The sequence below is a fragment of the Nanorana parkeri genome, unplaced genomic scaffold (genome assembly GCF_000935625.1).
Source record: "Nanorana parkeri isolate BGI_ZX_2015 unplaced genomic scaffold, ASM93562v1 scaffold207, whole genome shotgun sequence".
Taxonomy (NCBI): Eukaryota; Metazoa; Chordata; class Amphibia; order Anura; family Dicroglossidae; genus Nanorana; species Nanorana parkeri.
The window spans coordinates 1,630,574-1,643,172 of NW_017306475.1; the positions used below are offsets into that span (position 1 = coordinate 1,630,574).

The following is a 12,599-nucleotide window of genomic DNA, read 5'->3' on the forward strand; positions in this document are numbered from 1 at the left end:
CCCCCCCCCCCCCTCCACCAGTACGGGTGTACTATCTGTACCTGTTCTATGTATTCTGAATTTCGCTCGCAAATTGCAAGCACTGGTTGGTCAACGTGGTCACCTGACGGCACTGACCAATGAGAAGTGCTTCTTAGCACTGCTAAATACGGTTTTGGTTAACATAATTTTTTTCTTTTATCAGGACAAGTAGATTGTCATGAAGGACAAGTAGATTCGGCCCCCGCTTTAGTCCTTGGACAAGTAGTTTTTTCCAAAATTTCCACACCCCTGCACCCACAATAACGCAGTCTTGGATATCTTCAATAATATTACCGTTCTGTCATTTGTACAAGTTTATCTGTAAATGCCAGCTTTTTAAGGCATGTTGAGCTTTTGGCAAAATGCTTCAACCACCACTTTCATTGATGAAATAACTTCCAAAATCTCCTGTGTACAGTGAAATAGAGAAACGATGAATGTTTCTGCAAAAGACTCACAAGCTGCTAGACATGAAAAGTGCACAATATCCTTGTATAATAAATTGCTCCAGTACAATGCTTGGTGTTGATCACATATAATATTGCGCTCTACCTTGACTTCCCCATGGTAAACAAACCTATAGATCCAGGAGGTCCTGCATTTTATAAGGGGTATAATCTTAGTACTAGGATTTAACAGGAGAGAAAATAATATACACATATGACTCCCATAAACTGTTTTATGTTTGTTTTTTGCTAATACAAAATAAAGTTCCAGATCACATCACTAATTTTGTCTGATTTGACATCATCAGCACTTGATTCTTGGAGTGCAGCTTTGTTTTAAAGTAGCCATCCCTGTAATCCCACTATCTGAAGGTGATTGTCTTGTCAGTACGACAGGTCCATTTGAAACAGTGGGGGGAATTTATCAAAACTGGAGCAGACAGAATCTCAAGCAGTTGCCTGTGGCAACCAATCAGCTTCTATAATTTTCAAAGCTTAACTAAACAAACAAAAGAAAGAAGCTGCTTGGTTGCTATGGGCAACTGCTCCAGATTCTGTCTGCTCCAGTTTTGATAGATTCCCCTCTAAGTATTTGCTTTGGGTAGGAGAAGATGGAAATCGTTATTATATGCAATTAACACTGTGCCGCTGTCAACACTGAGCGTATTTACTTTCATGTGTGAATTCTCCCTTTTATAACCTGTGCTGTCCATTGTTCATTTTTATGTCTTTCTCTCTTTTAGGTGAGCGCAAATGGAAATGTCTTGCGCAGTGAAATAGTTGGATCTATCAAAATGAGGGTGTTTCTTTCGGGAATGCCTGAATTACGCCTTGGATTAAATGATAAAGTTCTCTTTGAAAATACAGGTCGTAAGTAAACTAACTTCTTTATGTTAATGAATAACTAAGTGTGCTGAGCTCCAACAATGAGCAATACAAAAAAAACAATAAAAGAATCTGTGACTCAAATAAATGTCAGTGAATAAATAGTAAATGGATCAGATGTGAAGTCTGTAAATGTTCATAACTCTGAAGATGTCCATATATAAACTGCAATAGTGATGAATATTTCTTGTTCCTTCACCACGTGCACCACACCAGATATAGGGGTGCTCACCTTATTGATAGACCCCAACAAAAGGTCAAATCAGGCAATTCCCTTCTACAGGTATATTTGGTGAAGCAACAAGAAATATTCCTCACTATTGCTGTATATATATGGACATATCTTCAGAGTCATGAACATTTACAAACTTCACATCTGATTCATTTACTATTTATTCACTGACATTTGATTGAGTCACAGATTCTTTTATTGTTTTTTTTTTTGTATTGCTCATCGTTGTAGCTCAGCACACTTGGTTATTCATTTTTCATGTATACACACTCACAGTGGGTGTACATTCCAGTGCCTTGTAGCTGTTAGCTTGCTTATTAGCGCAGTTCATTTTTATATATATTTTTATTTATGTTAACATTTTACTAGCTATTTGCACAGCAAATTAATCTTGATGTGACTGGGGACCTTTTATTTATTTAACTTACAATGTTCTTGTCGGAAAGCTATTAAAGTGCTCTGCTGCTTTTGTCGCTGACATTTTAAATTGCCACTTTTGCTGCCTCTCTTTCATGGAGCTGTTCACCTCTGAATATGCAACCCACCTCATTAGGTGAGAGAGCATAACCAGACAGGTTATGGTGAGGGGGACTAAAAGGATCAAAAAAGCCCTTGGTTTGAAACATTTGAAGAATGTTATATCGTGCTTAGCCTCATTTTTCAAAATGGTTAAAAGAAATGTTTCTATGGTCAGTTGAGGGACACCGCTTTATGGATAAGTAACCAAAGTTTTACTGCCACCCACAGAATAAATGTACACTAGAAACTGAAGGCCAGCCCCTAAACTCCTTCCATCTCACACCTGCCCACTTAAGTTTAGTGTCCTCAGGAGAATGGATGTCTTCCTCTCTGCTTTAGTTTTCACTTGAATTGGAATACTTTTCTACTATCAACTGCTACTGGTAGAGTCATGTCAGATATTGAAAGTTTCTCTTGTTAGCCAATGCAGATGTTATTTAATAACATGAGCAGCCAGCACCCAAATGAAATACTCATTCAAAAAAGTTAACATACAAACTTTAAGTCGGCACTATATACCTGTGAAAATTGTGTAACTTCAAAGCAAATTCTAAATAAAGGATTTTGTTCACAGTGGATGTTTGAAAAAAGAACCTTTTATTTAGTATCTACATTAGTTACACATTTTTAAAGGTATTATATGCTGCACTAAGGTTTATACAGTATCTCACAGAAGTGAGTACACCCCTCACATTTTTGTAAATATTTTATTATATTTCATGTGACGACACTGAAGAAATGACACTTTGCTACAATGTAACAAAGTAGCCTCTACCATAATTGTTGTACCATGAAGCCTCTACCTGAATGTTGTACCATGTTTACCTCTCGGCCACTGCTTCTGGCAGACCAATTTCCTGTTTGCTTTTTTAGAAGGTCCAGAGGCTCCTTGGCTTCCAAATCTGTTATTTCTAGGTGGATACAACCTGTTGTTATACAGGTCTATGAGCTGTGAGATAAAGTGCCGCCTTTGGCCATTAAAATCTACTCCAGTAGGGCAGTGAGTACTTATTGGGCTTTTCATCATTAGGCCTCCTTGTCTCAGATCTGCAGTCGGTGATCTGGCCTTTACTTCACACATTTTCAAGTTTTACAGGTTAATCTATCTGCTTCTGCAGATGCTACGTTCAGCCTAAAGGTTCTATAAGTGGCTATTTAATACCCTGCTTTTCCCTTTTTTGTTTTGGGCATTTTTTTTTATTGGCTGGTTTCACCTGTGTTGTTTTGGTGTGCCTGCCCCCAAGTTTGGACTATTTTTGGACATACCTTGGTTGCTTATTATCGATAAACTTGGGTTCCTCAATGGTTGGTTGATGTTATAATAATATATATAAAATGTTTTATTTTTTCCTGGAGTCTGTTGAGGGACATAGCCATGAGTCATCTTTCCTTTTTTGCACTGCTTGCTACATCTGAGCAGGTGTCAGGGGTTATAACCTTTTAGGAGGCTGGCCTTCAGTTTCTATGTACCTAGAGTCCATTTCTCCCATCGGCGAAATTATTGGTTGCTTATCAATAAAGTTATATCCCCTAAATCAGTGCTCCCCAACCTTTTCATCGCCGCGGACCGGTCAACGTTTGATAATTTTACCGTGGGCCGCGGTAAAATTAGCGTTCAAGTGGCGAAGCAGTTTTGAAGGTTTCATTGCCTCATTAGAGAGCTGGTCGCCGCAAACTATGCAGAGCGGTTTTGGTGTGTGGGAATCACCTGTCCCGATAAATCCATATTTCAAGTAGGACTCGTGGTATTGTCTGTTTAAAAGTTACATGTTTCTTTGATGTTGAAGGCCCTTCTTCTGTCTCTTCACTGGGCCTTTTCTTTTTCCCAAGGAAACTTTCTAACGACGTCTGTTTCGTACTCATTTTTGCTAATTTGTGGGTTAAATTTGAGCAAATACAATATACACGTACACCAAGCACTGTTAAACATGAGAAAGTACCGGTGAACAGAGAGAAGAGCGATACACACCTTCTCTTTACCAAAGCTACAACGCCACTGCCGCTTGCAGCTGCTCAGCTCCAGACGTCACCTAAAACCGCCCCGATATCACGATATTTTGCGCATGCGCGGTATTGGTGCAGCTTTAGGTGACGTCTCTCAGCTCCCGGTTAACCTCTCGTCCTGGAAAGTCGGACAAACCCGAGAGAAATACACCACAGTAAATAAAATGGAAATAATTTAATGTTCCTTGGGCGGCCCGGTACCATTTGATCCACGTACCGGTCCCGCGGCCCGGGGGTTGGGGACCACTGCCCTAAATGGACACAGAGAAAAGGATTTTACAATGAGAACAAACATCCCATTAGTCTCCTTCTTTTGTAGAGCAACCTCATTCTCCATTCTAGCACATTTCAAAATTGTAGGGAGGAACTTTTTTTTTTTTGGGCAACAAAGATACATTTAGAAGTGAGGGTATAGTGTCTTTATCAGTTAATTACTCAGTTGTCTTATGATTTCATATACACCTTGTCATTGTGGCAGTGGCATACTTTTCATGCTAGAATATTTATGTTGGAAAAGTGCAAGTAACTCAATTCACTTGAGTTAATTTGTCTCTGATTTACATTCTTGTAGGTGGGAAGAGCAAGTCTGTGGAGCTTGAAGATGTCAAGTTTCACCAGTGTGTGCGCCTATCCAGATTTGAAAATGACAGGACTATATCCTTCATACCTCCAGATGGAGAGTTTGAACTCATGTCTTACCGCTTGAACACTCATGCAAGTGTCTTTCTATGTTACAAAATTGTATTGGCATGTGGCTTTACACTGTTCTGACATTCAGAACGCTATGTACTCAGAGCAGTGGTTATTTTTATAATCTTGGTTTTAAAAAAAAATTAAGTTCTGCTATAATATTATCTTAATGGTGCATGCACTGTTTTTTGGCAGCGCACAACGGTGCATGTTAGTGCATGTCTGTCACCATAAATGTTGCCACCATAAAAAAGGATGAGGGTAAATCACCTAAGTGGGACAATTGTTCTGGTGACAACTGTTGGAAATTCCCCTCACTTTGGGGATAATTCCTCTAATTTCCTGTTGCTGCTCAAGGGCAGGAAGGTAAGAAAAATCTACCCAATGGGACATAGGCAGCACCTCCCCTATGATATGCAAAACTAGGGGAAAAACTTCTCTATTGTTCTTTGAGGAACACAGCTTGATATTTAAGCAAGCTATGGGTTATGCCACCTAGCTAGCACATCCCCACCTCACACCTCCAGTTTTGCTTAGTTTGCTCAGGAGAGGGGACATGTTTTTTTTTTTTTTTTCCAGCTGTCCTGTTTTTTTTTCATTTGGAAGATTTTTCTTCTATCAACAGCTGCTGCAACAGCTCTGAATTCTTGAAAGTTTCTCCATCCAGCCAAGACGCACAGACTGTCCAGTTCATTTAGTATACTGGGTTGCCGCTCAATCGCTTCCAGAGGCTGGTGAAGAGTGCCTCCTCTGCGCCCGACCTTCCCACTGGCATCATGTACTATATGTTTGTGGAAAGCAGGGAGAGAGACTGGCAAATGTCTCGTGAGGGGGGGTTTAAATAATTTTTCAGGCCTTAAATGTGGATTATAACTGTGCAAAAAACACTTAGGCTGCAAAAGGGTTAAAAGTCAACAAGACCATAACGTATTCTTTGAGAAATTTTTTTTTTTTTTAGTGGACTTAAATGCCTTTTTGTTTTTTATACCATTCAGGTGAAACCACTTATCTGGATTGAATCTGTTATAGAAAAACATTCCCATAGTCGCATTGAATACATGATCAAGGTTGGTACATTTATTAGTATTGTAAACAATGTGCTTTAAACCATCGTTGACTAGATTTCCCTGTTTTACTTTTAAAAGTAAGAAAGAAAGAAAAACTATTGTAAAAACATTGGCATCTTGTCACTTGCCTCTCCAGTCTTGGTGTCTGCATTTGTCGGATACTAGGGGCTTTTTCGGTTTAATATTTAGTAAACCCTTGGCTTTATTTTCTGTTATATTTTCCTCATTACTTTTTTGTTTTCCTGATAGGAAAAGTTACCATCAAATGCTGCTGTCCCACAGGCAACAGATGACTCAACTACGTTGCATTCCAATTATTTTTTGTTTTGGCCATTTCTACTCCGTCACAGAGTTCCTAATATACCTGCGATTTTTCTCTGTTCTGAAAAGAGGGAAGATGTCATGCTGTGGTGATCTTAGTTACCTCCTGAACTGTTCTCCTTTTTCTTAGCCTAAGGGCCCATTCACACCATGTCCGGATCGGATGCGGTACGTTTCATGTTTCTTCTGCACCAAAAATGCATCCCAATGCATTTGTATGTGATTTTTGGGCTCTGTTCACACTAGTCCAGTCCGTTCCAGTGCAGGAAAAAGCGCACCGCACTGGAACGCAACAGAAGCTATGACCTGGAGCAGAAAGATTAATTTGCACAATGACATTACCCTCAAAAAAACAAAAGAAAATGCACTGGAACGCGTCACAAATGCATCACACCGCGTTTGCAGAAACGCGTGCAGATCTGGTCCGGACATGGTGTGACAGGGCCCTAAAGGGTGCATTGCAGGCCTTTAGAATGTGACATTACAGCTGGTCAGTGCAAGGACAGATGGTGGATTTGTAACTGTTGCTTCCTTACAAGCCTTACAATGTTGGCAAGCCACACTACTCTAAAGAGTAAGCAATCCCTGACCTTAAGGGGACCAGGAGATTGCCTCCCTTTACATAAGGATCTGCAAGCTTATTTTCTTGCTCCAGCTGTGGTAGCTGTCAGTTCTCATGCTCCTTTTCCCTGCAAATGTGAAATAGCATATGCACTATGGTCAGGCTTTATGGAAATAATTACCTTGTAAATATCCAACAGTTTTTTCTCAGTAGCCAAAACCTACATGTGTTCAACTCAGCGTCGCCTATTCTGGGCCTGTTTCAACTTTCCTGTTCTGCTTAGTACTATCAGCAAGATCCATTACTACAAGATCCATTCTGTGTCTCTGCACTAAACATTGTTGCTGACCTAGTACACCCCTTCATGGAAACGGTATTTCCTGCTGGCAGTGGCATCTTTCAGCAGGATAATGCACCTGCCACACTGCAACAATGGTTTAAGAAAGGTATGAGGGACACTACAATGAGTTTGAGGTACACTTGGCCTCCAGATCTCAATCCAAGCGAGCATCTGTGGGATGTGCTGGAAAAACAAGTCCGATCCATGGAGGCTTATAAGACTTAACTAGAGGTGCACCGAAATGGAAATTTTAAAACCGAAATAAAAACAATTGTCAGGCCCGAAACCTATACCGAAAATGTTTTTTTATTTTAATTTATTTTTTATAAACTTTTTAATTGTTTTATATTTTTATTAAATATTTTTACTTTTTGGGGCTTTGGGGAAATATTGGGGGTCTTAGCAGACCCCTGATATTTCCCTTTTTAAAATAGAGGACTTTGTGTCTTCAATCTCTTTTTCTATCTCTTTTTCTGTGTCCCCTGTTATCAGTGAACAGGGATCCTCTGAGTGTTCCTGTTCATTCATAACATGAGGACAGAGTATGTTTACTATATCCACAATCATGAATGAACATGAGGTGATGTAGATCACTTCCCATTCATTCATAATTGAGCATATAGTCCACATGCTATATCCTCAATTATGTACAAACACTCAGCGATCACTGAGTGTACCCGATCTCCTCTCTGACGCGCTGTCACAGGAGGCTGAGCGAGCGGTGTGGGAGGAGAGCTCAGCCTCCTGTGGAAGGGCGGCCTGTCTCCGCCCACACACCGCTCTGCCGGCCTGTGATAGGAGGCTGAGCGTTGTTGGAGGAGAGACGCCGGCAGCTCATAGCGCTCTCCTCCCGCAGCGCTCGGCTGGCTGTCACACTTTCTCTCCTCTCTGCTGGAACACAGAGCAGAGCCCAGCGGGGATGAAAGAAAGCAGGGATGCGCCAATGTATCAGCAGGAAAATGGCACTTTGGGCATTATGCCAAAATTGCAATTTTTGGCCGATATATCGGTGCATCCCTAGACTTAAAGGAGAACTACGGGGTTAAGGCTTTTCCCCACAGTTCTCCTTAGGGAAACGGGAGGACACAAAATAGCGTCCTCCCGTCACCCTAGTCTCAGTATACCGCGAGCTGTAGCTCGCGGTATACTGAGACGCCGCAGTATACCGCGAGCAGCACTGAGACGCCGCAGCTTAAGCGGATCACGACAATTGTGCCGGGATCCGCCCAGCTGCGTGACTAACAGCTGGCTCTGCCTATCTAGAGGCAGAGCCAGCTGTACCCGCCCCCTCCTCAGTCCGTTCCATATCGGAGCGGGGAGGGGGGAATCCAGCCCCTCCCCTGTCACGGCAGAGAGCCGTGACAGGATCGAGAGGTGAGCGAACGCCGGTATGTGTTCGCTCACCTCCCGATCTACTGAGCCGACCTGTGACAGTCTCATTGTCACAGGTCGGCTAGAACTATGAGGTGAGTGAAAAGCACTCACCTCATAGTTCTCCTTTAACGGATCTGCTACTGTCGGCTTGGTGAAGCATACTACAGCATACCTTCAGAAGTCTAGTGTAGTTAATGCCTCGACAGGTCAGGGCTGTTTTGGTGGCAAAAGAGGGCTTACCCAATATTAGGTTGGTCATAATGTAATGTTTGATCAGTGTATATTCCATGATTATTGTTCATTAAAAAAAGCAAGAAAATATTAATGGTGAGTAGGGAAATTTTTTTTTTCTCCTTTCTAAATAAAGACCTTACACTCAATTCACAAACCTTTAACACAAGGTTTAGGACCTTTTTATTGGCCATGTGACCATAATTTTTAAATCTCGTTGGACCCAGCTGAAAAGAACTGATGCTTTTTGGAATTTAAGGATCCCTTTTCTGCTGGGTTAGCTTTAATAATTAAGCTTAATGTATGTTGCAATAAAAAAAAGTTGTTTCTTCAAGTTTCTGAACATTTTGTTTCTCAGAAAAGACTCATGTTTTGTCCTTTTGCTCTTTGTCATAGGCCAAAAGTCAGTTCAAAAGAAGATCCACTGCCAACAATGTGGAGATTCACATTCCAGTTCCAAATGATGCTGATTCTCCCAAGTTCAAGACTACAGTTGGGAGTGTGAAGTGGGTTCCAGAAAACAGCGAGATAGTTTGGTCTATAAAGTCTTTTCCAGTAAGATAAATTACCTTTTAATTGTTGTGTTTTTGTGTATAGTGTGTAGTTAATCCCTGTTCCTTGCTTGGCTAACAAAATGTCTCACCAGCCTAATAATATTGGCAGACATCTGTGAAGTATTGGAACATAGAACTTTATACACATAATTTAATGACTTTTCTATAATTTTACACATTCGGAATGCTTGAAAATGCTTATGCTCATGTTTACTTAGAAGAGAATAATATGCTGTACGTTTTGCCACAAAATGTTATATATTTAATGGACCAAGGATTAGAGGGTTTCTAGCTGGTACATAAGCAGCAGCAGTTGTCAGCAGCAGGCAGTCTCATAGCTGTTCCCTTTCTCATTGTGTAGCTGTCCCCTAAACACTTACATCTAGGTCTCCGTTAAATTTGATGTGCTTCCCAGTAACCTTCAGGCAAGTATTTGATACTTGTCTTTAGCATAAAGGCCAGAAAACATATTAATATACTTACCATTAGCTACAAAAGTATATTTAGTGCTTTTGCTTCTGGCTTGTGTAAGCTTTTGCAACCTGTTATATTTAATTGTGTGTTATATTTAGGTGGATTAGTCCAAAACAAGTGCATCAAATTTTAAAAACAATGTGACTTTACATAGAACAGTGCTGTTAGAGAATTGAACATACTTGCCCTTATTTCTGGAAACTAGGACAAACATTTAAGATTTTGTCCATTGTAAGCATGCTTCATCTTTCATACTCTAAAAATGCTACAAATGCTGCTTGCCATATAACAGCTCCAGATTTACAAATTAACCTGACAGGAAATGTAGCTAAAGATGCTTGCTGTTTTTTTTTGTGTTTTGTTTATTTTTGCCATCCATGGGAAAAAAACTTGGAATCTGATTCATGGGCACGAATGCTTTTGTCTTGCAGTCCAGTTTTAATAAATTAAGTTGTGTCCTGGCTCATATGGATGTTTCCCATAAGCACTTTCTATGTGAAGATTTTTTTTTTACAGAGTTACATGGTATATTTGTATGTTAAAGATGTACATACATCTAACTTTCAGGGTGGAAAGGAATATCTCATGAGAGCACACTTTGGGCTCCCTAGTGTTGAAGCAGAAGACAAAGAAGGAAAGCCCCCCATAAGTGTCAAGTTTGAAATCCCTTATTTTACCACTTCTGGAATCCAGGTAAATATGTTGCTTCCTATCCATTCTAGCTTCTGTAGTACAATGTTTTTGTTTTTTTATTAAGCAAGTTTTTCAAACATTTCCACAGGTTCGTTACTTAAAAATTATTGAGAAGAGCGGCTACCAGGCCTTGCCATGGGTGCGATATATAACCCAGAATGGAGGTAACTTTATTTGGCCAGAAGGCACAGAAATATAGCTTGAATATATTTTATAGATCATTTACAGTCCATCTCTTAATCCAAAATCCCATTTTGAAAATGATGCTCTGTTCACAAGCTATAATGACTACTATTTGCCATAACAACTGGTATTGTCAGCAGTGTCTGTTTATTGAAGGCTTAAAAAAATGAATATTGTATTTAGTACTGTACTGCAAAATTAATTTCTGGGAGTCTATTGAGAAAAACAAATTCAGATACAGGTGGGTTATGCTGGAGATACAGGAGGTTTGGACAGTGGAAAACAGAAAAATTGTAAGCCTCTCATACCCAGCATGCCTCAGTTTTGTGGTACTAGATACTAAGGGCATGAACAAAAAAGAGGGAAAAAAAGTGGTCAAAGAGCCACTTAAAGGACCAACGCCTGAATCTGAAGCATGAGGTTAGGCCCCCTACTAAATGGAAGAACCTGCCAAAGCAATCAAGAAAAGAGCAAGGACGATAATTCCAAGGTACCAGACCCAAAAGCAAAAGGTCACCAGCTAATGAACCAAAACCCACCAAGAACAGGTGGAACAATAACAGTTTCCCAACAGGGAAACGGGACCAACAACCTGGTGTGGCCAACTGGACAAAACACTGGGGATAAGCCCCAGAAGGAGATCACATTAAAACATCCTCTTCTGACACCCTTACGTGACGCTGAACCCTCGGAAGCATGCTGCAGAGTGTGCCTAACCCTAAACAGATATAGGAAGCTCCTACTCCCCTCAGGTCCACTGAAACATTAACAACCATTGGTTAAGGGGAAGAACATTTAACTGAAGGGTCAAGGTCATGCACCTAATTAAGGACAGGATTGGGGGAGGAAACTTAAGGACTCTCCCCAGGAGGCAGCAGTTAAGAACGGAGGATCAAGCCCTCCAAATCCCCCCAAACCCCCGTCAGGGATCACCTGCAGCAAGAAACTAGGGTGTTCTGTCTGCTGACAATCCAAGGAGGCACAGGAACCTCTAGTGATTACCTCCGCAGACCTCAAATTATCTCAGTTGCACCCAAGTGCACATGGTCTCTCCTTTCAGTGCAGCCACTACTGGTTGACAAGAAGAACTAGACTCCTATGGAATATCATCGTAATGTTCTCCGCTTCGACCAGCACAAGGGTCACGACAACCCTCACTATCACAGGTCTCCTGGTCCTTCCCAGAGCGAATGAACTGCAAATGCTAGTCCAACGGAGTCCAGAGTATGAATATTTATCGAAGGCAGGGTCCCCAGAGAGGGAAGCTGGTCAAGGGCCCATCAGAATGCACAATCGGTACCCCACTTGTAGAAGTGAGGGCACACCTTGATGCAGTGAGATTAGTTGACCTCTCAGTTTGGAATCTATGGGCTGAATGTCGGGCTCAGAGGGCCCAGGGGCATCTACTGCAAAAATAGATGAAGAGCTCCTGCTCCACCTGGTCAGTCCATGATGCTAAAATGCCACGGACAGGGATATTCAAATATCACTTTATTTTAATTTGGCATAGAAACAGCTTACGCTTTTCAGCCCAAATTCTGGGCCTTAGTCCAAGCTAATGTACACATCCACATATAATATCTTTTATATTCATGCCACCTCATAACCCATGCAGCACATAAAAATGCTTCACAAGATTAAAATAAACCCACAAATGCATGTCCACAGACTATTAGGAGAGCTGCAGTTTGAAAACAGAGGGTTAAACATTTAGGGTCCATTCACACCCAATGCGCCTGGATGCGTCAACGTATATCTAATGCACAACCCAAAAAATAATATATTTAAATTAGTATAGTTCACACCACTGCGCCACAGTTGCATGCATTTAAAAAAAAAAAGGAATGTGCATCGATGCAACAGATACGAACATATCCCCTTTTTCTTAATAAAAATCACTTGGAATGCATTCTCTTCGCTGCCTTATAAAAAAAATGCACGCAATACTAATGCATTCGTGTTTTTTTGGGGGGGGGGGGGTTCGTGTTTTTACCCGTCCTTTT

General features: G+C 40.9%; 1 protein-coding gene across 1 annotated transcript in view; it reads left to right on the top strand.

Annotated features, from left to right (window-relative positions):
* Positions 1-12,599, top strand: part of AP1M1 (adaptor related protein complex 1 mu 1 subunit) — a 47,590-nt gene that overhangs the window by 31,510 nt on the left and 3,481 nt on the right. Inside the window, exons 6-11 of the mRNA XM_018555675.1 lie at positions 1,211-1,337; positions 4,679-4,821; positions 5,793-5,864; positions 9,089-9,247; positions 10,288-10,413; positions 10,502-10,577. Coding sequence (XP_018411177.1) covers positions 1,211-1,337; positions 4,679-4,821; positions 5,793-5,864; positions 9,089-9,247; positions 10,288-10,413; positions 10,502-10,577 — 703 coding nt within the window. The remainder of the gene's footprint in view (positions 1-1,210; positions 1,338-4,678; positions 4,822-5,792; positions 5,865-9,088; positions 9,248-10,287; positions 10,414-10,501; positions 10,578-12,599) is intronic.